The sequence below is a fragment of the Chlorocebus sabaeus genome, chromosome 7, assembly GCF_047675955.1.
Source record: "Chlorocebus sabaeus isolate Y175 chromosome 7, mChlSab1.0.hap1, whole genome shotgun sequence".
Taxonomy (NCBI): domain Eukaryota; kingdom Metazoa; phylum Chordata; class Mammalia; order Primates; family Cercopithecidae; genus Chlorocebus; species Chlorocebus sabaeus.
In genome coordinates, this window is record NC_132910.1 from 73,905,132 (window position 1) to 73,930,929 (window position 25,798).

At 37.2% G+C, this 25,798-nt stretch overlaps 2 protein-coding genes across 5 annotated transcripts in view; one reads left to right on the forward strand and one right to left on the reverse strand.

The window, feature by feature from the left end:
* Positions 1 to 22,463, forward strand: part of FGF2 (fibroblast growth factor 2) — a 72,420-nt gene extending 49,957 nt beyond the window's left edge. For 2 of the 3 annotated variants that reach the window (XM_073017616.1, XM_008000539.3), the window contains 2 exons: positions 1,234 to 1,337; positions 16,465 to 22,463. In XM_073017616.1, the coding sequence (XP_072873717.1) occupies positions 1,234 to 1,337; positions 16,465 to 16,650 (290 nt within the window). In that variant the 3' untranslated portion in view covers positions 16,651 to 22,463. The remainder of the gene's footprint in view (positions 1 to 1,233; positions 1,338 to 16,464) is intronic. The other variant, XM_037991626.2, reaches the window with a different exon arrangement.
* Positions 16,906 to 25,798, reverse strand: part of NUDT6 (nudix hydrolase 6) — a 30,791-nt gene continuing 21,898 nt past the window's right edge. For both annotated transcript variants that reach the window (XM_007999731.3, XM_073017615.1), the window contains exons 4-5: positions 21,866 to 21,920; positions 16,906 to 17,485 (exon numbers count right to left, since the gene is read on the reverse strand). In XM_007999731.3, the coding sequence (XP_007997922.1) occupies positions 17,088 to 17,485; positions 21,866 to 21,920 (453 nt within the window). In that variant the 3' untranslated portion in view covers positions 16,906 to 17,087. The remainder of the gene's footprint in view (positions 17,486 to 21,865; positions 21,921 to 25,798) is intronic.

The window sequence follows — 25,798 nt, forward strand, 5'->3', positions numbered from 1 at the left end:
TTTGACGCCAGAACCTGTTTTTTATGTAACATCTGGTAGCCAAAATACATTTGGGGGAATATTGTTCTAGGCAGGAGAATGCTGCCTCTGAATAGCAAAATAATCTTTACTTCATTTTTATTTCAATTAAGTATGTAATTATTTGTCCATATTGCATTATTGTCATAATTATTTTTTTCTATAATCTGCTTAATATTGGTAATGCAATGTGACAAGTCATCTTTCTCAGGATCTTATTTTATGAAAATCTTTCATCACACTTATTTTATGAAAATCATTTGCTGTATAAGCAAATTAAGTATAAGCATTTTGTGTTTCCACTAGATAGATATTTGCACACAAAAAAATAGACATCAAAATCCCATACAGAAAGCTAAATGCATCTATATTTCATTGAAGAGGAAGCTAGAAATAAGATGTGTAGAAGTCAAGGAAATAGGGCTGGGCGCGGTGGCTCACGCCTGTAATCCCAGCACTTTGGGAGGCCGAGGTGGGTAGATCATGAGGTCAGGAGATCGAGACCATCCTGGCTAACATGGTGAAACCCCGTCTCTACTAAAAATACAAAAAATTAGCCAGGTATGGTGGCAGGCGCCTGTAGTCCCAGCTACTTGGGAGACTGAGGCAGGAGAATGGTGGGAACCTGGGAGGCAGAGCTTGCAGTGAGCTGTGATTGTGCCACTGCACTCCAGCCTGGGTGACAGAGGCAAGACTCCGACTCAAAAAAGAAAAAAAAGTCAAGAAAATACAGCTCAAATTATAACAGTGAATTATTAGATTGTGTTTTGTTCATGAGGAATTGGCAAATAACTTTTAAATAGTTTCAACATAGGCAGTAGCATGCGAATTCTCACATGGTGAGGGTACTTTTATGCACCCTTAAAGTATGTTCACTTTAAAAAATGTAAACAGTTAACGGGGGCAATTGAAAGCTAACTGCCCAACGAAGGAAACAATTCTCCATATGTCCCCCTTCTCTGCTCACCCTGTGACACAGGAGTGACAAGGGACTCACAAGGCACTGGTGCACTGGTAGTTCTGCATCTCATCCTCTCTCATACAGTTTAGTTGACATCTGCTCCTTGTCAGTCACCCATACCCCCAACCTCACCAATCCCCCAAGTGGATTAGTTGTTGCTTAGGTGTGTTTTGTCTTTATATTGCATAAATGTTGTGAAGAAGGCTCTTTCCTCTATGGTTCTACAAAGATAATTTTTTTTTTTCCCATTACAGTCAAATTACAACTTCAAGCAGAAGAGAGAGGAGTTGTGTCTATCAAAGGAGTGTGTGCTAACCGTTACCTTGCTATGAAGGAAGATGGAAGATTACTGGCTTCTGTAAGCATACTTTCTGTTTTCACACGTTTTTTGTTAGCTTTTATTGCTGTTAATTTGCCAGCATTGTTGTTTATCAAATCTTTATAAAGGGTTGTACATGTATCATCTTCATAGTCACCCTGTAAAATAGGGAGCATTTTCTTTATTTCACAGATGCAAAAACTGATGTGCTGAGGGAGTAACTAAAGTAAGAAAACACAGTTCATATAAAGTAGAGATTGGATTGGGCTAGAGGCATTCCTGACCTCTACATCACTGCTTTTACGCTGCACAACTATTAAACTATAATCTTAAAAAATGTTCCTTCTATTATGCAGTTATTTGAAGATCAGTGGGAATAGATGTATAAAATTTTGATTATCGGTTTTTAAGTTTCTTCTTTAGAATGTGACATACAAAACACTCGCAGTGTAGGACACTAATTGAGAATGTAGGCTTTTTGCCTGGTACAGATGCCGACTCTGCTACTTATGAGCTCTGTGTTCTTGGGCAAATGATTCTGAGTTAGTTCCCTCACCTGTAAAATAGAAACAATGATCCTATCTCATTGGAATTTTATGAGAATTTAATTCAATACTACACATCAAGTGCCCAAATCAGCATCCGACATGTAATAGATCCTGAAAATTGCTACTTCTTCCTCATATTACTTCTCATTTATATGTATGTCAGGAAAGGGACTTTTTTTTTTTTTTTTTTTTTGAGATGGAGTCTTACTCCACTGCACAGACTAGAGTGCAGTGGTGGTGCAATCTCGGGTCACTGCACCCTCTGCCTCCTGGGTTCCAGCAATTCTCCTGCCTCAGCCTCCCGAGTAGCTGGGATTACAGGAATGCATCACCATGCTTGGCTAATTTTTAAATATTTTTTAGTAGAGACAGGTTTCACCATGTTGGCTGGGCTGGTCTTGAACTCCTGACCTCAGGTGATCCGCCTGTCTTGGCCTCCCAAAGTGCTGGGATTATAGGCGTAAGCCACCATGCCCGGCTGTGGAGAGGGACTTTTCTTTTTTACATTTCATCACAGCACATCAGGGGTCCTAGCTCCTGGCTAGTATTCTTTCCAGTAGTACAGGCTTCCTGTCAACTTCACCATTATTATTAGAAACGGGATTGCATATCTGTTAAACATATGGTGTGTAAAGAATGGTGCAGGAAAATAAATATAAAAGACACAGATCTCATTCCTGTCTCCTTGAGGGAGTAGATAGGACATGTAGGTAAATGTTTGTGTGTGTGTGTGTGTGTGTGTGTGTGTGTGTGTGTGTGTGTGTGTCACAGCTCTTATACCAATGCCACTGGCCAGTTATGACATCTCTATATAACCTCTCCACAGAAAGGATCTAATAGTACTAAGAAATTGTGGTATTTTGAGCTATACAAATAGTTTTTGAAATTTTTTCTGAATGAAGACCTTTGGATTTCTAAAAGCACCAAAACAAGGCTTATAGAGAAAAAGGATATCTCAACTATCCCAATTTCAGACTGACTATATGACAAAGATATACTTATGTTGATATTACCAGTTTATGTGATTTTTGCAGGATAAATCACAAGTTTGAGTGTAGTGGCTCTCAATTTTGGGGGGAGGTAGTTGAATAAATTTTAGAATCCTCTTCAAGAATAGCCAATACTTACTGAGTGTAAGTGTGCCGGATGCTATGGTAGGCATCGGGCTTATAAAATTGAATATCAAATGGTCTCTGCCCTTAATGAGTGACAATCCAGGGGAGGCAGAAGTGTAAATAAGTTTTTGCAATAATGTATAAGGGTTTTGATGTGCTACTTCTATATTTTGCATACATGCATAGTAATATAGGAAAGGATAAGAAGTATTATGATATAGGAAGCAATATAGAAAACGAGGTGATTACATTTGTCTAGAATTGGGGGAGATGACCTACAAGTAGGATTTTAGATGTTGTAGAGGAAGGAGTTCAGCAGGCAGTCGTGGGGCAGAAGAAATTGAGATGAAGGTGTAGATAACTCTAGGACATAGGACATGCAAAGGTGTGGATGCAAAAATCTACTTGATGTATCTCTAGAATTACAAGAAATTAACTAATGCTGGAATGTACACTGCAATGGAAGTGGAAGGGAAGAGAGAGAAGGCTGGGGAGGTAGATAGACTGCTGAATCTGCTGAAGAGCTTTATACACCATGCTGACCATAAGCAGTGGAGAGCCATGAAGAGTTTTAAGGACAGATCTAATTAGATTTAAATTTGAGAAAGATCATCCTGGCAGAAGTGTAGAGAATGGACTTGAGGGGGCCAAGGCTGGTGGAGAGAGATCAGTTAGAAGGCCACTATAATAGTCCAAGCAAGTGATGTTCTGATCCTGGCGATAACAGTAGGTCACAGAGGACTGAGGAAAGTGCTAGCACTTGTGATTGATTAGATTTAGGAGTGAAGATGAAAGAAAAGTCAAGGTGGCTTTTAGGTTTCTGGTTTGGGTGAGAAGGTAGACGAGAAAGGGGAAGGAAGAAAAGGGCAGGGTTTGGGAAAAGGTAGTAAGTTCAAATTTAGACCTATTTAGTTTGAGTTGCCTAAGGGAAATTCAGGTAAGGTTTTTCACTGAGTAGTTGGAATTATAAATCTGGAGCTTAGAGGAAAAGTGTACATTGATTGTTAGATTTGAGTATGATCAGCATATAGGTGGTAGTTAAATCAGGGGAATGTATACGGTTTCCTACGTAAAGAATGCAGCTGAAAACATTAACTACTTGGGACTTTCACTTCTTCTACTCTGGCAATCTATTGTCAACTCAAAAGGTGATACAGTACTTCGGGAATCTACCAAAGTAGCATTTTAAATATCTCCCATGACAGTGAACCAATACATAATTTTGGATGACTTTGACATTTTATTAGTGAGAGGAAGATGAGTTTCCATCCCTCCTATCCCTTTCACTTTAGGATGTGACAAATCACTATGCTTCTGCAGTAGAGTTGGTTTGGGCTACTGTCAGACAGTGAGGGTGGTAGAGGAAAAAAAAGGAGTTGCATAGAACATTTGCTTCTGTTATAACTAACTACGGACAACACGAATCAAATAGTTTTAAAGTTCCAGCCTTTTATATGTCCATCATAATCTGGGTCAGTGAATGCCTTGAGATTAGTTGTTACCCCGTGGTCTTGTTGAGATTAGAAGATGCAGTAACCTAGTGTATTAGTCCATGTTCATGCTGCTGATAAAGATATACCAGAGACTGGGCAATTTACAAAAGAAAGAGGTTTAATTGGACTTACAGTTCCCCGTGGCTAGGGAAGCCTCACAATCATGGTGGAAGGCAAGAAAGAGCAAGTCACATCTTAAATGGATGGCAGTAGGCAGAGAGAGCTTGTGCAGGGGAAGTCCTCTTTATAAAACCATCAGATCTTGTGAGACTTACTATAACGAGAACAGCATGGGAAAGACTTGTCCCCATGATTCAGTCACCTCCCACTGGGTCCTTCCCATAACACATGGAAATGCAAGATGAAATTTAGGTGGGGACACAGCCAAACCATATCATTCCATCCCTGGCGCCTCCAAAATCCCATGTCCTCGCATTTCAAAACCAATCATGCCTTCCCAACAGTCTCCCAAAGTTGTAACTCATTTCAGCATTAACTTAAAAGTCCACAGTCCAACATCTCATCAGAGACAAGGCAAGTCCCTTCTGTCTATGAGCCTGTAAAATCAGAAGCAAGTTAGTTACATCCTAGATACAATGTGAGTACAGGCATTAGGTTAATACAGCCATTCCAAATGGAGAAACTGGCCCAAATGAAGGGGCTACAGTCCCTATGCAAGTCTGAAATCCAGTGAGGCAGTCAAATCTTAAAACTCCAAAATGATCTCCTTTGACCCCATGTCTCTCATCCTGGTCATGCTGATGCAAGAGCTGGGTTCCCATCGTATTGGGCAGCTCTGCCCCTGTGGCTTTGCAGGGTACAGCCTCCCTCTCAGCTACCTTCACAGGCTGGCATTGAGTGTCTGTGGCTTTTCTAGGTGCATGGTGCAAGGTCTTAGTAGATCTACCATTCTGGGGTCTGGAGGATGGTGGCCCTCTTCTCACAGCTCCACTAGGTGGTGCTGCAACAGGGACTCTGTGTGGGGGCTGTGACCCCACATTTCCCTTCTGCACTGCCCTAGTAGAGGTTCTCCATGAGGGCCACACCCTTGTGCAAACTTTTGCCTGGGCATCCAGGCATTTCCATACATCTGAAATCTAGCGGAGGTTCCTAAACCTCAATTCTTGACTTCTGTGCACCCTCAGGCTCCACACCATGTGGAAGCTGACAAGACTTGGTGCTTGCACCCTCTGAAGCAACAGCCTGAGCTGTACCTTGGCCTCTTTTAGTCATAGCTGGAGTGGCTGGGAAGCAAGGCACCAAGTCCCTAGACTGTACATAGCAGAGGGACCCTGGGCCCAGCCCACAAAACCAGTTTTTCCTCCTAAACCTCTGGGCCTGTGATGGGAAGGATTGCCGCAAAGGTCTCTGACATTCCCCGGAGACATTTTCCTCATTGTCTTGGTAATTAACATCTGGCTTCCCATTACTTACACAAATTTCTGCAGCCCACTTGAATTTTTCCTCAGAAAATGGGATTTTCTTTTCTATTGCATGGTCAGGCTGCAAATTTTCCAAACTTTTATGCTTTCCTTCCCTTATAAAACTGAATGCTTTTAACAGCACCCATATCACATTTTGAATGCTTTGCTGCTTAAACATTTCTTCCGCCAGATACCCTAAATCATTTCTCTCAAGTTCAAAGTTCCACAAATCTCTAGGGCAGGGGCAAAATGCTGCCAGTCTCTTTGCTAAAACATAACAAAAGTCTCCTTTGCTCAGTTCCCAAAAAGTTCCTCATCTTCTCCATATGAGACCACCTCAGCCTGGATTTCATTGTCCATATCATTATCAGCATTTTGGTCAAAGGCATTCAACAAATCTCTAGGGAGTTCCAAACTTTCCCACATTTTCCTGTTGTCTTCTGAGCTCTCCAACCTGTTCTAACCTTTGCCTGTTAACCAGTTCCAAAGTCGCTTCCACGTTTTTTGGTATCTTTCAGCAGCATCCCATTCCTAGTACCAATTTACTGTATTAGTCCATTTTCATGCTGCTGATAAAAGACATACCCAAGACTGGGCAATTTACAAAAGAAGAGATTTAATTGGACTTACAGTTCCACATGGCTGGGGAAGCCTCACAATCATGGTGGAAGGCAAGGAAGAGCAAGTCACATCTTAAATAGATGGCAGCAGGCAAAGAGAGAGCGCTTGTGCAGTGGGACTCTTCTTTATAAAACTGTAAGATCTCATGAGACTTATTCACTATCATAAGAACAGCACAAGAAAGACTTGTCTCCATGATTCAGTTACCTCCCACTGGGTTCCTCCCACAACACATGGGAATTCAAGATGAGATTAGGGTGGGGGCACAGCCAAACCATATAACCCTAGTAATCATGGTGACTCTGTAAGATAATTGCCGGTGGGGTTTTTCATCTCAGGAGCACTGGCTGAATATTGATTCATTGACAATGATAGAAAGACCCATTGTTAAAAGTGATGAAAACAGAAACTGCTCTATCTTCAAGTGTGTCTCTGAAACTACTGGGGTGCTTAAAAAGATGAGACAAGTTAAAAGAAAGTAGACCTGAAAAGAGAATTCTGACTTTTTCTCTTGGCAAATACGTATTAAGCTTCCTAAACTGTTGATTCTGTACCATCAGAAACATAAAATACTCAAAATAAAGTTTTCTAGTTTCATTCTTAGCTAAGCAGGAACTTGTGAAAGTTAGTCTTAAATGTGTTTCTCTCTCTTTGGATGTATTAACTCTTTCTGATACAACAGATTTCTACTAAGTTGGTGCAGTAAGAGTTAATTTAGCAATGCTTAGAAATGTATCACAAACACTTTGTAGAGACAAAGCCATGGTTATTAAGCATAAATTAAAAATTCAGGATTTTTTAGTCTCCTTTGAGGAATGGCGTAGCCAAGATCCAGTTGTATGTTTCAGCTCTCGTCATACGACCCACTCCTGCCAAGTTCACAAGTTAATCTCTAGTCTTACCATCCAATTTGTGTGGTTTGGTGTCATGCCTTTACAGCAGCAATCCTGTCTCTTTCAAATTGTTCTTGGTGGGCTGTCAATCTTCAGATGAAAAAGTAAGCATGCCCCACCTCAAAACAAAAGATATGGTGTTGGTGATTCAGTAAGTGGCACATTTCTCTCTGAGTCAGATCCATAGACATTAAACTGTCAACAACAGCAACTTTTGGTATGAGTTCAGTGTTCTGACCAGTAGCCATCATCTGGGGATGCAGATGTGCCTCGTAACTCGTAGAAACTGGGATTTATGAACTTGCACTTGCCAGAGGCATTGTCCTTCCCACTCTTCTACCTGGCCCTTTTTCAGACTACTGTTATGACACATCCCTGGGTTCTTCTCCATTTTAGTCTGTGATTCCTGCAATGATTTCTAAAGCATTCTAGTCTCCTCCCAGAAAGAAGAGTACTGTGGATACATAAAACATTTTGGTTTTTAAGAGTTATGTTAGGCTGATCTCCAATTAGGGTATGGAAAAAGACTAATTTGTGTACTGTTTTTTCCCCAGCACCTTCACGTATTAATGGTATGTATGTTTTCAGGTTACCGACTTTGTGTTGTTTGAAAACATTTCTTAAGGGTCCTTCCTTTCCTTTTGAAGCTAGGAAAAAGGAAAATTCAACAAGTAACTATATTTAATTGCCAAAGCCTGTATTTGGAAGCCGAAGTTAAATAGTTCTTTAATGCACAACAGACTTCTTACTCCATTCCATAGCAGGATAAATTTTGTTGCTATGAGCAACAGAAGTCCAGAACAAATATTAGAATTGATGATTTAAGTGTTCACAAAATTACAGATTTTTAGGAAAATTGCATGAAGTGAATTGTAGTTTTAAGTTTAAATCACCAAACAACCTCAATGTTAGCATTGGTATGAAAAAACTTGACTGATCTTCATCTGCCAGAAAGTTGCACGTTGTTTTCTATATAATGCTATAGATCATGATATACCCTGAACAAAATATTAATATCTCAGTAAGTATTAGAATGTAACTTGCATTGATCCACAATAGTGAAATATGAAAACATGTATATTCTCTGAGGATATACATGTAATTTCTGTAAAAGTAAAGTACATTTTACCTATAGAATAACTTTCTTAAATGAGGGGCCTTCATGATGACATGAACTCTATAATAAAGTAAGGTAGGGAAAATAGATATTTGATAGCCCAATTATCCAGATTGACAGTCTATACTGATCAGATTTGTGAGAAAAATACAGTAATTGAAGAGAAATATATATCCTTTTTAAGAGAGAAAACAGAGAAAATACAAAGGTTATTGCATAATGAGAATTACTGTTCTTTTATAACTCAATCTTAAAACTGTTATGCAATGTATAGATATTACAGATTTAAGACCAAGTTTAGGCCTGGCACAATGGCTCACGCCCGTAATCCTAGCACTTTGGGAGGCCGAGGCAGGTGGATCACTTGAGGTCAGGAGTTTGAGACCAGCCTGGCCAACATGGTGAAACCCCATCTCTACTAAAAATACAAAAATTAGCCGGGCATGGTGATGCGCACCTGTAATCACAGCAACTCAGGAGGCTGAGGCAAAAGAATCGCTTGAACCCAGGAGGTGAACGTTGCAGTGAATCAAGATCATGCCACTGCAGTCCAGCCTGGGCGACACAGCGAGACTCCATCTCAAAAAAATAAAAAATAAAAAGATCAAATTTAATTTTAACTTTTCACTATTTGGATGTTTCTTTTTTTTTCTGAAGTAGTCAACATTGATACTTACATCATGTCTGTTTTTAATTCTCGGAAGTGGTATAAGCAAAAGCACTTTTGGATTCCTATTGAGCAAGCTCCCTCAAAAGCCAAAACTGAAAAATCAATGTAGTGTAAAACAATAAACAACCCAGTAAACGGAGCATGGGGAAATGGTCATAAGGTTCAAATCTAAAATTAGGAGTGGACTAGAATTGTGAGGCCAATGCATAAGGAAGGGAGAGTGGGGGTGAGAAGAGGTACTGTGGAGATGTGAGGAGAACTTGCTCATGTGCTTATTTCTTTCCTTATTGTGTACTAAGGCTATTAGAGATTAGGAGGGATTCTAAAGACCATCTAATCCAATCTTCTTATTTTACAGAGGAGGAAAGTGATGCCCAGGGAAGTTAAAGGACTTGACTGAAAATACTAGTTAGGGATCAAGGCGATATTGGAATCTAGGTTTCTTGGCCCTTCAGAGATCCTCACAGATGTCAAGTTTGGATAGTCAATGCTTGGAAAGGGTCATCTGGTCTATTTTCCTTAGGGAGTAAATAGTTCATAAAGTTAAACCATATTCTGTATTTCAGTTTCTAGTCTGGATTTTCTGCAGTCCTAGTTCTCTAGTTCTTATTTAGATTTTGTAATGTCATTGAATTGTATTTTTATTGTAAGCTATCTGAAAAAGTTCCATTTGTTCATTAATTTAGCAAATATTTATTGATGACTTACTATGTGCCAAGCACTGATACAGAAGTAGAAACAATAGATGAAAATCTTCACAAACATGCTGTTGATAGTCTGGTGAAATAAAGTGATATGTATATATGAATCATCTGTATTTGGGCATAGTAGAGCACAGGAATGCATGAGGTGCTCTTATTTTTCACATTATAGCTAGAGTTGCTGTATCTACTGACTTGAGAAATTCATTTTTGTGGTGGTACTTGTAGCCCTAGAGTCAGTTTTTAAAAAAATAGTTTTTAATTTTACGATGGCTTTAGACTTACAGAAAAGTTATAAAGATAACACAGTGTGTGTGTATATATTCCACACGAGTTTCATTTATTATTAACATCCTACATTAGTATGGTACACGTGTCACAACTAATGAACCAATACTGATATGTTATTTTTAGCTAAAGTCCATACTTTATTCCTGTTTCCTTAGTTTTTCCTAATATTCTTTTTCTGTTCCAGGATACCATATTTAGTTATCATGTCTCCTTAGTTTCCTCCGGACTGTGAAAGTTTCTTAGACTTTCCTTATTTTTGATTACTTTGATAGTTTGAGGAGTACTGTTGAGATATTTTTTAGAATGTCCTTCAACTTACTTGAATTTTTTTTTTGTTTGAGACAGGGTCTTGCTCTGTCTTCCAGGCTGGAGGGCAGTGGTGTGATCATAGATCACCACAACCTTGAATTCTTGGGCTGAAGCGATCCTCCCATCTTGGCCTCCCAAGTAGCTGGCACTACAGGTGCATGTCACCTAATTTATTTTTATTTTTAGTAGAGATGAGGTCTCGCTATATTGCCCAAATTGGTCTCAAACTCCTGGGCTCAATAATCCTCCTGCCTTTGCCTCCCAAAGTGCTGGGATGACAAGTGTGAGCCATTGCGCCTGGCCTGATTTTTTTTTTCATGGGTAGATAGGGATTTGAGTGTTTGAGAGGAAGAATATAGAAGTTAAGTACCATTTTTGTGGCATATAATGATGTATGTTATCCTTATGATTGATCACTCATGATATAATCCTTGTTCAACTGGCTGAGATAGTATTTGTGTCCACTGTAAAGTTACTCTTTCACTTACTTTCTATACCATACTGTCTGGAAGGAAGTCACCATGCATAATCTATACTTAAGAGATGGAGATGATGGTTATGCTCCACCTCCTTGAGATAAATTAGTATCTACATAATTTGTCATTCTTTTTCATGGGAAATTTGTTCATTTTCCTCCATTTATTTATTTATTCAATCATTTATATCAATATGTATTCACAGATATTTATTTTATACTTTGAGTTATAATCCAATACTACATTATTTATTTTGTTGCTCAAATAGTTCCAGCTTTGGCCATTGGGAGCTCTTTCAGTTGGTTTCTGTGCTCTCCTCTTTGATGTACTCCTATCAATGCATTTATTTTGAGTACTTCATTACTTTTTGGTCTACAAGATGCTCCAGGCTCATTTAATATATTCCCTACTCCACCCTAGAATGAGCCACTTCTCCAAAGAGCATTGGTTTCTTTTATTAGAGAATGGTATTAGAAACCACAGACTGGAATGCTGGGTGTGCTTGTTGCTACTGAAGTATCTTTGCTTCTAAGCCCTCACAGCTGACAGAGCAAGAAATGGTGGTACATCCTAGCCTGGGTATATACATGTATTTATAGATATTTCTGTATTTGGCCATCTGTATCAATATTAATATGAGGCCGATCATGGTGGCTCACATCTGTAATCCCAGCACTCTGGGAGGCTGAGGCAGGTGGACCACAATGTCAGGAGTTCGAGACCAGCCTGACCAAAATGGTAAAACCCTGTCTCTACTAAAAATACAAAAATTAGCCAGGCGTGGTGGTGCATGCCTATAATCCCAGCTCCTCAGGAGGCTGAGGCAGGAGAATCGCTTGAACCTGGGAGGCAGAGGTTGTGGTGAGCCGACCTCATGCCACTGCACTCCAGCCTGCATGACAGAGCGAGACTCTGTCTCAAAAACAGACAAACCAACAAACAAACGAATACCTAAATATGAGTTCATTCATACTGATATCTCCAACCTTAACCCATCAATAACACATGAATATTTTAGCAGTCCCCCCCACTTGCTTGTGTGTAACCTGCCACCCCCAATAGTGAGAAACATGGCTCCCATCTCCTGGGATCAGTTTTTCATTATGTAGAAATATCTCACATAACTTTATTTTCTTTTTGAAATTCCAAAGTAAATTAACTATCCAGACAAAAAACAAACTTCTAAAAGTATTGATTATGCTTTTTCATGCTACATTAGAGTCTGCTCTATTCAAATACTCCGCACAAGGGGTCAAACTGCCAGCACTATTTTTAACATCATTAGCATCATTATCAATATCAATAAATGGTTATTGGGCCCCACTTACAGAATCACAAACTAAGCTGCTTTATGTGGACAGCCTCCGGGGGAACCTTGAGGTGTTGCCCCATCACTAACACATGACAAATTTATATCACTATCATATGTATACATCTACATTTCTTTTTTAGGTTTCATACCTTTTAGACCTGAGAATACTTGTTTACTGACATTATTGTATATAACACACTTTCTGGTATTCCAAATAAATTAGCACTTTTCAATTTCTAGTTCCGTGGTTATTAGCATTAGCAAAAAGAAGGAAAGAAAGTTAAATGATGTGTCTGTTGCCTAGTAGGTGCTCAGTAAACACTCACTATCTCCATTTGGATGTCTGATATTCCTCTCAAACTCAACACTTACAAAACTGAATTATTAATCTTTTCCTATAAAATCTGTTCATACTTATAGCCCTCCCCACCACGGTTGATGGCAAGTTTCTCATTCTAGAACAAAAACTTCAGTGCCATTATTAATTCCCTGTTTTTCTCATACCATGCAACCAATCCATCAGGAAACCCTATTAAGTCTACCTTCAAAATATGTCCAAAAGCAGACACCTCTTTACCATTTCTACTGCTACCTCCGTGATCTGAACCTTTATTCTCACTGCCTGTATTACTGAATAACCCTTTATCTGGTCTCTCTAAGTCTGCTTCTGGCCCTCTGTAGTCTTGGCAGCCAGAATAATCCTAGAAAAAGATGTCAGATCATGTTATTTTTCTGCTCAAAAACCTCCAGTGGCTCTCTATTTTCTTAGAATAAGAGCCAAATATTTACAATAGCCTACAAAACTATAAGATCTGCCCCCTCTCCCATCCCATTACCTCTCTGATCTCATTTCCTGCTACTCTTCCCACACTGGCGCACTTGCTACCCCTCAAACACTCTGCGTATGATCCTGTTGTAGGGCTTTTGCACTGGGTTTTCCTCTGACGTGAATGCTCTTCTCTGATATCTGGATGGCTAATGCCTTCATCTCCTTCAAGTATTTGCTCAAATGTCACTTTCTCAATGGAGCCTCCTGTGACCATGCCATTTAATATTGCACCTAGCTTCTATCCCTCACCATTCCTAGTCCCTGTTACCCTGTTCAGCTTTACTTTTTTCTCAGTTTTCTTATATTCTAACATAGAATATAATTTATTCATGTATGCTTATTGCTTATTGTGTGTCTCCCCCAGCTAGAATCTGAGTGGCATAAAGGCAGGCATCTTGTTCAGTTTTGTTCATTGATGTGTCCTAGATGCCTAGAAGAAAAAAAATATATAGATTGAATGAATAAATGTATTATTTGAGCTCTATGCTTCCTCTACCTCTAAATTATTCTTCAATTTTAAAAAAGCAACAAATAAAGGAAAACTTAATTTGATATAAAGGTATCAAGTAGATGTAAGGGCAAAAGGTATCCAAAATCTGAAATGTTACCAGAAGCACTGAGTTTTAAATTCCTCATTTGTGAATGAGTATAATAATGTTAAAATATTGTTGTGACTTTTAAAGAAAAGTATATGCATAAAAGCAGCCAATAATCATGCATTAAGGGATTTCTCAGCTCTTAGGCCTATATAAAATAAGGCCTTGGAAACAAGGTACAAGTTGTTATAAGCCCTTAGAAGCCACTTTCTTTGTGGTGGCATTCCTCTGAAGACCACTTTTTATCTGAAGTTTGAAATGCTGAGCAAACACTGAGAATAGGAAAAGAGTTCTTTAAATATGTTTATAAAGATTAATAAAATTATATTGTACCAGTTTTAACAGGAACACTGAGATCACAGTCACTGAAGATGACTTGGAAACTTAGAATGGAGACAATTGAAAATTGTATATATGTTGCTCTGTTAAACATCTACTTTTCTTGACCACTAAATTTTGACCCTACTACTCATTTTTAAAAAAATGCAGTTTGTTTTCAAGAGTAAAACAGTTGTTCAGTAAATTTACGTTGCTGAACATTCAGCACAGGTGTAAGTTTTCCTTCCCTCCACTGTTTTTTTCCAAAAGTAGAAATAACTTCTATAGTAAATAAATAAAGTAAATTAATTAATTAATAAGCTGTGGGTTCTATCATGTGTCCACTTAGTCCCTGGTACTGTTTCTTTTCTCTGAAATATTAGGAACTGGCTGAAAAGGCAAATGTTATTGGCATAGTTAGTATTCCAGTATGCCAAGCATTGTAGGGAGTGCCAGCTAGCAAGGTGGGGCATCTGGGAAGCTGATAGAATACCAACAAATGAACATATGACTAAATGCTGTTGTTTAAGTTTACCTCTGGGGAATCAGCCTATGAAGTTCCATAGTGACCTTTCATGTTGTCTTTATGATTACTATGAATTTTCCTTTCACTCTTTATTTCCCTTCCACTTCTATTCTTGATCTTAAACCTGGAGTAGGGAAAAGGGAAGATTTTTTTTCTTTTATCAGTGTCAATGAAGATGACAGAATAAAGTAACACAGGTTAACTTCAGTTCATACGAGAGGGGCACTAAATTTCACTAGAGATAGAGTAAAAGTATTGGATTTGGAATACATTGGTCTGTATTACTCTAGGTTTAGGTGTTTCACTCTTATCACATTTGAATCTTTATGAACAGCACAAGATAGTCCTGTGTTTCATATAGCTGGGTTCTGTCAATGTGTGCTTCTCTGTAAGGCTGTGATTTATTTGCATCATAAAGAATTGAGTTTCTTTATTAGTAACATATTACATAATGGGCAAATTAGTTACGTTTGTATTTCAGTTTTTAAAAATCCAATTAATAGTGGTCAAAATATTAAAACCAAGTAAATATCCAGTAACATTCTTACCTCTAGAAGATTACAGGATCAATACCACACCCTTACTTTAGATGGCTGAGACACATTAGTCACTTTTAGTTCTTTCCCAGGCTTTACTTTTCATTTTTGTTATTATGCCAGCTCTTTTCCTTGTTTTGCCAATTAATTTATGTTCTTGTCACAATTTGTGCCATTGTTTGCCTTATCTTAGAACCAAGGAATCTGGGAAAAGGTTCAAGTCTTTTTAATGTGGGTTTTTCCAAACCTGAAGTTTCCTAGATATGAGTATATAGAAATAAACTGGAATGTGGTATTAATACAAAACCATATATTTATATACCTCTGTATACATCTTATATTTATGTGTTTAGATAAAATTTACATGTGTTTTCTATATGTTTATCATTCAATTGATATATATACACATAATTATAATATAAAAATGATTTTTCCTTTTTTTCTTTTGAAGTGAATAAATTGATTTTTCCCCTTTGAGGTCAGTAAGTATCATCAGTGCTATCCTGTGAAGTTGCCTTTTGAACATTTATCTTAAATAATGTGGTAGCTATTAGATTCCATTACTTGGAGTATTATTTCCAGGTCTTTTTGAAAGCCAGCTATCCTTTTTTTTTCTGATAAATAGTTGAATTGAAATTAAAATGCAAAGTCCCTTCCTCCTGAAAGAGACTGCCAGAAATCAATATGATACTTACTTATTCCTCATTGTCTAACAGTGTTTAGAGATTGTTAATCATATGTAATATAATGTTCCAGTATTATTTTTGGCATTATATGCCAATAGCTATTTTCTGTACAATAAACTATTCATTATTATGCCTTAAAACAACATTAGCCACTTAAAAATTTTTGTTAAAATTTGGGGAATTAATTCTGCTTGTGAGCAAAGTATTAACAAATCTCCTTCTTCTGTATGGAAAGATTACAATGGGTTAGCCTTCTGCTAGTGCTTCACTGTATCTCTGATAAAAGTAAAAATGATCCCTGACTGGTTACCTGCCTTGGGACTGGGAGGAGTGTGGATGGATCATAAATACTGCTGGAAGCTACAGCTTTGGGCTTCCCATAGCATACTTCTTCTTACTGGGTATGTCCCTCCTTGTGTTTAACACCTGATCTGTCTGTTTTGGAGCTGGAGAATGGTCTCTGAACTCCTACTGAAGTGACATACTTGATGCTGTCCTGCTGACATGCTGTGTTCCCGGCCTGTGTCCTTCTTCAGAACTAGTCTGTGTCACATTTTGGCCCACTGAATCTTGTTAGTTTGATTGCCCTGCTGAACCCAACACCACTGCAGCTGGTTGAGCAGAATAGGCATTATACTATCATAAATATTTAATATGAAAAGTGTAATAATAATAATAACAAGTAATTCTTCCTTTATTTTTCAGAAATGTGTTACGGATGAGTGTTTCTTTTTTGAACGATTGGAATCTAATAACTACAATACTTACCGGTCAAGGAAATACACCAGTTGGTATGTGGCACTGAAACGAACTGGGCAGTATAAACTTGGATCCAAAACAGGACCTGGGCAGAAAGCTATACTTTTTCTTCCAATGTCTGCTAAGAGCTGATTTTAATGGCCACATCTAATCTCATTTCACATGAAAGAAGAAGTATATTTTAGAAATTTGTTAATGAGAGTAAAAGAAAATAAATGTGTATAGCTCAGTTTGGATAATTGGTCAAACAACTTTTTATCTGGTAGTAAAATATGTAACCATTGTCCCAGTAAAGAAAACTAACAAAAATTGTTGAAAAATGTATAGACTTCCCCCTTTTATATAGCATCTGCTGTTACCCAGTGCAGCTTACCTAGAGCAATGATCTTTTTCATGCCTTTGCTTTATTCAGAAAGAGGCTTTTAAAATGTGCACATTTAGAAACAAAATTTCTTCATGGAAATCATATACATTAGAAAATTACAGCCAGATATTTAATCAATGCAAAATATCCACTGTGTCTTATGTCATTCATTAGTCTACATGTTTCTAAACATATAAATGTGAATTTAATCAATTCCTTTCATAGTTTTATAATTATCTGGCAGTTCCTTGTGATAGAGTTTATAAAACAGGCCTGTGTGGACTGCTGGAAGTTCTTCCACAGTCAGGTCAATTTTGTCAAACCCTTCTCTGTACCCGTATAGCAGCAGCCTAGCAACTCTGCTGGTGATGGGAGTTGTATTTTCAGTCTTGGCCAGGTCATTGAGATCCATCCACTCACATCTTAAGCATTCATGCTGGCAAAAATTTATTGTGAATGAATATGGCTTTAGGCGGCAGATGATATACATATCTGACTTCCCAAAAGCTCCAGGATTTGTGTGCTGTTGCCGAATACTCAGGAGGGACCTGAATTCTGATTTTATACCAGTCTCTTCAAAAACTTCTCGAACTGCTGTGTCTCCTACATTTAAAAGAGATGTACAAATCAATAATAATTACACTTTTAGAAACTGTATCATCAAAGATTTTCAGCTAAAGTAGTATCATGTAAAGACTCAAAACATTATCCTAACAAAGTAGTTTTCAATACAAATTCTTTGCCTTGTGGACATCAAGAAATCCCAAAATATTTTCTTACCACTGTAAATTGAAGAAGCTTTTGAAATGCTGAATATTTCTTTGGCTGCTACTAGAAGGCTTATCTACCTGTACATTTTTGGGGTCAGCTCTTTTTAAGTTCTTGCTGCTCTGTTTTCCAAAAGGTAAAAATATAGACTGAAAAGTTAAAACATGTTGCATGGCTGCAGTTCCTTCGTTCTCGAGATAATATTCCAAAGAACTTAGATTCATTTCTTGAACACCGAAATGCTGGAGGTATTTCATCAGTTTTCAAAAAACTTGGAATATAAATATTTCTATAATTCAACAAAGGTTTTCACATTTTGTAAGGTTCATTTTTTCAATTAAATGCAAATTGTGTGGCAGGATTTTTATTGCCATTAACATATTTTTGTGGCAGCTTTTTCTACACATCCAGATGGACCCTCTAACTGGGCTTTCTCTAATTTTGTGATGCTCTGTCATTGTCTCCCACGGCATTTAGGAGAAGCCCTTTAGAAAGCTGCCTTCCTCTACCACTTTGCTGGAAAGCTTCACAATTGTCACAAAGATTTTTGTTCCAATACTCTTTTTGCCTCTATTTTTCTTGTTTGTCAAATAGTAAATGATATTTGCCCTTACAGTAATCCTACTGATGAAAAATATGCAAAGAAGAGGAAGTCACAGAAACATGTCTCAATTACCATGTTCTCTGACTGTAGACTCTTACGAATCCCCTGGATATGCTCTTGTATTTTCCCTCTAATAGCTATGGCAAGATGCATAGAAAGAGTATAATGTTTTAAAACATAAGGCATTTATCTGCCATTTTTTAATTACATGCTGACTTCCCTTACAATTGAGATTTGCCCGTAGGTTAAACATGGTTAGAAATAACTGAAAGAATAAAAGAAAAATCTATGCCGGGTACAGTGGCTCATGCCTATATTCCCTGCACTTTGGGAGGCCAAAGCAGGAGGATCGCTTGAGCCCAGGAGTTCAAGACCAACCTGGGCAACACGGTGAAACTCCGTCTCTACAAATAAACACAAAAATTAGCCAGGCATGGTGGCATGCACATGTGGTCTCAGATACTTGGGAGGATGAGGTGGGAGGGTCGATCACTTGAGGCCAAGAGGTCAAGGCTGCAGTGAGCCATAATCATGCCACTGCACTCCAGCCTAGGTGACAGAGTGACACTTTGTCTCAAAAAAAGGGAGAAATTTTCCTTAATAAGAAAAGTAATTTTTACTCTGACATTCAATACATTTGTTATTAAATGTATTATTAAAGATGGTAGCACTAGTCTTAAATTGTATAAAATATCCCCTAACATGTTTAAATGTCCATTTTTATTCATTATGCTTTGAAAAATTACTCTGGGGAAATACATGTTTGCTATTAAATTTATTATTAAAGATAGTAGCACTAGTCTTAAATTTGATATAACATCTCCTAACTTGTTTAAATGTCCACTTTCATTCTTTACGTTTGAAAATAAATTATGGGGATCCTATTTAGCTCTTAGTACCACTAATCAAAGTTCAGCGTGTAGCTTATGATCTCTGCTGTTTCTATGCTGTGGAAGCACCAGATGGGGGTAGTGAGCAAATCTGCCCTGCTCAGCAGTCACCATAGCAGCTGACTGAAAATCAGCACTGCCTGAGTAGTTTTGATCATTTTAACTTAAATCACTAACTGACTGAAATTTGAATGGGCAAATAAGTGCTTTTGTCTCCAGAGTATGGGAGACCCACCTCGAGATGGATATTTCTTCCCCAAGGATTTCAAGATGAATTGAAATTTTTAATCAAGATAGTGTGCTTTATTCTGTTGTATTTTTTATTATTTTAATATACTGTAAGCTAAACTGAAATAACATTTGCTGTTTTATAGGTTTGAAGAACAGGAAAAACTAAGAGGTTTTGTTTTATTTTTGCTGATGAAGAGATATGTTTAAATATGTTGTATTGTTTTGTTTAGTTACAGGACAATAATGAAATGGAGTTTATATTTGTTATTTCTATTTTGTTATATTTAATAATAGAATTAGATTGAAATAAAATATAATGGGAAATAATCTGCAGAATGTGGGTTTTCCTGGTGTTTCCCTCTGACTCTAGTGCACTGATGATCTCTGATAAGGCTCAGCTGTTTTATAGTTCTCTGGCTAATGCAGGAGATTCTCTTCCTGCCAGTGGTAATATGATTTTTTAGGAAGGCGGTTTGTCAATTTTAATCTTGTGGATACCTTTATACTCTTAGGGTATTATTTTATATAAAAGCCTTGAGGGTTGCATTCTATTTTCTATATGACCCTCTTGATTTTTAAAAAAACACTATGGATAACAATTCTTCATTTACCTAGTATTATGAAAGAATGAAGGATTTCAAACAAATGTGTTTCCCAGTTAACTAGAGTTTACTGTTTGAGCCAATATAAATATTTAACTGTTTGTGATGGCAGTATTCCTAAAGTACATTGCATGTTTTCCTAAATACAGAGTTTAAATAATTTCAGTAATTATTAGGTGATTCAGCTTCATCGTTAAGAATATCTTTTGTTTTATGTTGAGTTAGAAATGCCCTCATATAGACATAGTCTTTCAGACCTCTACTGTCAGTTTTCATTTCTAGCTGCTTTCAGGGTTTTATTAATTTTAAGGCAAAGCTTAATTTATACTAAGCTTGGGAAGTATGGCTAACGCCAACTGCAGTTTTTTCTTCTTAATTCCACATGACTGAGAGCTCTTAATTCCATATGGTCTCTGGATAGGTGGGTTGTTGTGACAACCATGCTTTTTTTTCTTTTTTGTTTAAAAAAAAGGTAGTGAATTTTTAATTATCTGGACTTTAAGAAGGATTCTGGAGTATACTTAGGCCTGAAATTATACGTATTTGGCTTGGAAATATGTGTTTCTTCAGTGACATCTACAAATAAGTATAGCTGAAATTCAGAGGACCCATAAAAGTTCACATGAAAAAAATCAATTCATTTGAAAAGGCAAGATGCAGGAGAGAGGAAGCCTTGCAAACCTGCAGACTGCTTTTTGCCCAATATGAATTGGGTAAGGATGCAAAACATAAGCTTAATTAGCTCACATGCCCTGCTGTCACATGGCACCAGTGGATAGTGTGAGAGAATTAGACTGTAGAACAAATGGCCTTCTCTTTCAGCATTCGCACCACTACAAAATCATCTTTTCTATCAACAGAACAGTAAGCATAAACTAAGCAAAAGGTCAGTAAGTACCTGAAACCAAGATTGACTAGAGATATATCTTAATGCAATCCATTTTCTGATGGATTGTTAGGAGTTGGCTACATAATGTACATATGGTATTTTGGTTTGTGTAAAAGTTTTAAAAATCAAATTTTAAGTACATAGACATTTTTAAATAAAATATTTAAAGGCAATTTAGAAAACTGCCTTAATATCATTGTTGGCTAAATAGAATAGGGGACATGCATATTAAGGAAAAGGTCATGGAGAAATAATATTGGTATCAAAAAAAATATTGATTTGTTATGATACACATTGAATTTGATCCAATGGTTTAAGGAATAGGTAGGAAAATTTGGTTCCTATTTTTCGATTTCCTGTAAATCAGTGACATAAATAATTTTTAGCTTATTTTATATTTCGCTGTCTTAAATACTGAGCTCAGTAAGTTGTGTTAGGGGGTTATTTCTCAGTTGAGACTTTCTTATATGACATTTTACTATGTTTTGGCTTCCTGACTATTAAAAATAAATAGTAGATACAATTTTCATGAAGTGAAGAATTACATCACCACTGCTCTATAATTGACTTTATTATATTTATTTCAAAGTTCATTTAAAGGCTACTATTCATCCTCCGTGATGGAATGATCAGGAATTTGTTTTCTCATAGTTTAATTCCAACAACAATATTAGTCATATCCAAAATAACCTTTAATGCTAAACTTTACTGATGTATATCCAAAACTTCTCCATTTCAGACAAATTAGTCCAGAAGCAGTCATAAACAGAAGAATAGGTGGTATGTTCCTAATGATATTATTTCTACTAATGGAACAAATTGTAATATTAGAAATTATGCTGCTAATTATATCAGCTCTGAGGTCATTTCTGAAATGTTCTGACTTAGTCTAAACAAATTAGAAAATTTAAATTTTTATTCTTAGCTATAAATCAAGAAAATAAACACATTAATTTCCTCAACATTTTCAAGCCAATTAAAAATATGGAAGATACACACCAATATCTTCTCCAGGCTCTGACAGGCCTCCTGGAAACTTCCACATATTTTTCAACTGCAGTATAAAGTCAGAAAATAAAGTTAACATAACTTTCACTAAGACACACACGTAGATTTCACAAAATCCTCCTATAATTGGTCAAAGTGGTTGAGAATATATTTTTTAGTAATTGCATGCAAAATTTTTCTAGCTTCCATCCTTTCTCCCTTGTTTCTTTTTTTGGGGGGAGCTGGTAATTGATGCAATCTTTTCCCACCTTTTCTCTTTAGGACATAGAAGTGGTTTTGTTTGGTTAACATGATAAATTCTGTATGAATGAAACATTGGAGGGAAACATCTACTGAATTTCTGTATTTAAAATATTTTGCTGCTAGTTGACTATGAACAAATAGAAGAATCTTACAGATGCTGCTATAAATAAGTAGAAAATACGGTATAAATTTCATCACTACAGTATGCTGTTTTAAAATCTATTTCTTATATTGTATTTCTAATCAGATGTATTACTCTTATTTCTATTGTATGTGTTAATGATTTTATGTAAAAATGTAATTGCTTTTCATGAGTAGTATGAATAAAATTGATTAGTTTGTGTTTTCTTGTCTCCCATTTCTTTGTGTCTTCTTGTCTATGATTTCTTTTTTGTTTTGTTGGGGAGGGGCAGGTGGAAAGATCTGATCTTGGAATAGGGATAAATATAGAAAAATGTATTAAAAACAATTATGAGATGACATGGACAATATTCTTATGACTGACATGATTACTTTTTTTCCTGTTAGAGTTCTGTTATATCTATCCATCACATGATAAAAACTAAAGCATGAGAAATTATAACATACTCGTAAGGGAGCTGTACCTTTGGCTAGTACCTTATACTCTTCATTCATAAAACAAGTTATGGACCTTTTACTGGTTTGCTTTGTGATCCACTTATTTCCTGGATGACTGCTTCTTAAAAGAATGTGTCATTATTCAACTATGCTAGGTTGGAGACCAGTGGCATGGTTCCCAGAGTTTCCATAGACTGTTGATTATGTGGGTACAGAATTCAGGCTTTGAGTGTCTGGGCTAGGCTTGACATTAATTTATAAAGGATATTATGCTTTACTTTATTAATGTAGAAATATATCTGTAAATATACCTCTATATCAATGCACTATCTTCTAGATTCCATTTGGAAATAGTCCCAGAAGGTTTATTTCTCCAGAAACTATGCAGTCTTTGTCTGATAAGATGTTGAACTTTACCACCATAAATTCCATTTACATTTTGAGATAGCATCTCATTCTGCTGGCCAACCTGGAGTACAGTGGCACCGTCAGAGCTCACTGCAGTCTTGACCTGCCTGGGCTCAGGTGATTCTCCCACCTCAGCCTCCTGAGTAGTTGGAACTACAGGTGTGCACCACCACACCTGATTTTTTTTTTTTTTTTTTTTTTTTTTTTTTTTTAAGATGAGATTTCACCACATTGCCCAGGCTGGTCTTGAACTCCTGAGGCTCAGGCAGTCCTCCCACCTGGGCTTCCCAAAGTGCTAGGGTTACAGGCGTGAGCTACCATAACCAGCCTGTAAGTTCTGTTTCTAACAAAAGAAAAGTTATAATGGAGCAGACAAATGTTTCCTAAAAACAACAAAAGCTGACTTTAGAAATCTTTGACCATAAATGATTAGAGATTGATTGTTAATTAAATCTGGAGATGAACTTATTAGAAGGGGAAAAATGCTAGACATAAGGACTGAAAACAGCTCACACTAATTTGATTTTGACTATTTTATAAATTAAACCTTTTATATGGAAATATTAGGTATATGTTTATGCTGGTAAGTATTTTGTGACATTTTATGGCACCATTTAGGCTTTTAAAATGCTTACTTCCCTAAAAAAGCTTGAGCCTGAGTGTAGTCTAAGTAGTAGAGAGGCCTAAGCTATGTGGTTTGTGAAAAATCTAGTTAATGTCCTAGTGAGATGAGCATATCTTCCCACTTTTTTTCTTTATATCAAACAGTTCCCATTAGCTGTGTTTAACAATATAACAACATTAAAATACTAATGCTGGGCACAGTGCCTCACATCTGTAATCCCAGCACTTTGGGAGGCTGAGACAGGAAGATCACTTGAGCCTCGGAGTTCAAGGCTGCAGTGAGTTATTGTGCCACTGCATTCCAGCCTGGGCAACAGAGTGAGACCCCAGACGCTGTGCTGCGGGTCTGACCCGCAGACCCTAACCAAGTGACGGATGAAAAAATGCACTCAGACACAGATATCCAATGAAAGAGTGGGCTGGGGACTGGGCCACTCAGAAAGAATTGCAGCAGCCACCGGTGCTGCAGACATTTATTCAGTACAGATTTAATGACAAAGGCCTTGAGTCAACACAGTTGTGGTAATTAACACGGTCGCGCCCACTCCACCCCACCCCACCCCCAACCGCTGCCGCCCCAGAGAGAGTAGTCCTGCGTGCGGATGATTAAAGGGCGCCCTCAACCCCGCTGCCAACGCCCCAGAGAGTAGTTCTGTGCCCGCCATGATTAACTTACCTAGATCAGTTTCTTTACATCCCCTTGTTACCTAAACTAAGCTTTCAGGCACCGGATAAGAGAATCTGGCTGCCTTCAACCAAATCCTTTCCCTAAACTTTTGTAAAACCTCCCAGCCTTCCAAGAAGGTTTTTATCTTTCTACAGTTTTTCCCACCACCCTGACCAATCTCCTACACTATGCTAAATATTTTTATAAGAATTATGCACATTTAAACTTCACAATACTCCCATGAGAGGCTATAATTTGTTTCCATTTTAGAGGTGATGAAACTGAGGACATAAAAACACTTGCCTGGGGTCACACACCTAGTACGTGATAAACTCTGTTAAAATCCAGGCAGGCTTTTTCTAACCATCTTTTAAGAAATTGTAAAAGTCGATTTGATATTTTCTCACTAATCCTTAATGACTGTACACTGCTTTTTCATATACCTTTTAATTTTTTCCTTGGACCTAGTTGGAACATTCTATATAAATCAATTAGATTCTGTGTGTTAGACTTACACTTTTCCAGGGCTCACAAATTTGGACTACAGTTTAGTGCCAAATATCTTTGTATCTATCTGTTGCTTGTGAGTTCCCCATCTAGAATGTTCTGATTGGCATGGAATTTATTTCCTAGCTAGTGATCTTTTATTATTCTTTCTTTCCAGTATATTGTTTTATGAGGAAAAAATTACTGAGGATCGGTTTTGAAAGTGTAGCCTATGAGATTATGTTTTTCATCTTTGTTCTCCCTTCCTATAAAAGAAGATGATATCTCTGTGCCTCAAGTGTAAAATTCCATGATCCTTTTTTCCCCTAATCTTAAAAAAGGAACTTTCCATTCTCTTGTGAAAGAAATATTCTAAAATGCTCTTGTGCTTAGCTGCTTTGTGGGATGCTACTCAACAGTCACATATACGACCCCTCCCTGCTTTGAGTTGGTGAGGTCTAGTTCCTTTAAGCATATCTGATTTTCACATACTACAAAAGGTATAGTATCCTTTTAACTTATAAAAATATGTGTTTTTAAACCATATTTAGAGTAGTTCCATCATATTTTGGAATGGTGAGTGGTATGACAATTTTCCTATACATTTTCCAGTTATAAATCTAATGTTCTGTGTGTGTGTGTGTGTGTGTGTGTGTGTGTGTGTGTGTGTGTAGCAGTAAATGGAAAACAGAAGACAGTGTGGATGAAGTAAGGGTGGTCTCATCACTGCAATCCTTCCTTCCCCAGTGTTAGAAATTGTTGGCCCAAGAAATAGTCATTTTAGCTACCAAGAAAGGGTAAATTTTCTGATGCATTTTTTAGAGATATTAACAGAATGTAAGATACTTTCTCTGTTAAAGCATGTTCAAGTTTAAAACCACTATTTCTTTGAAAACTTATCCTGAAGATAAACTCAA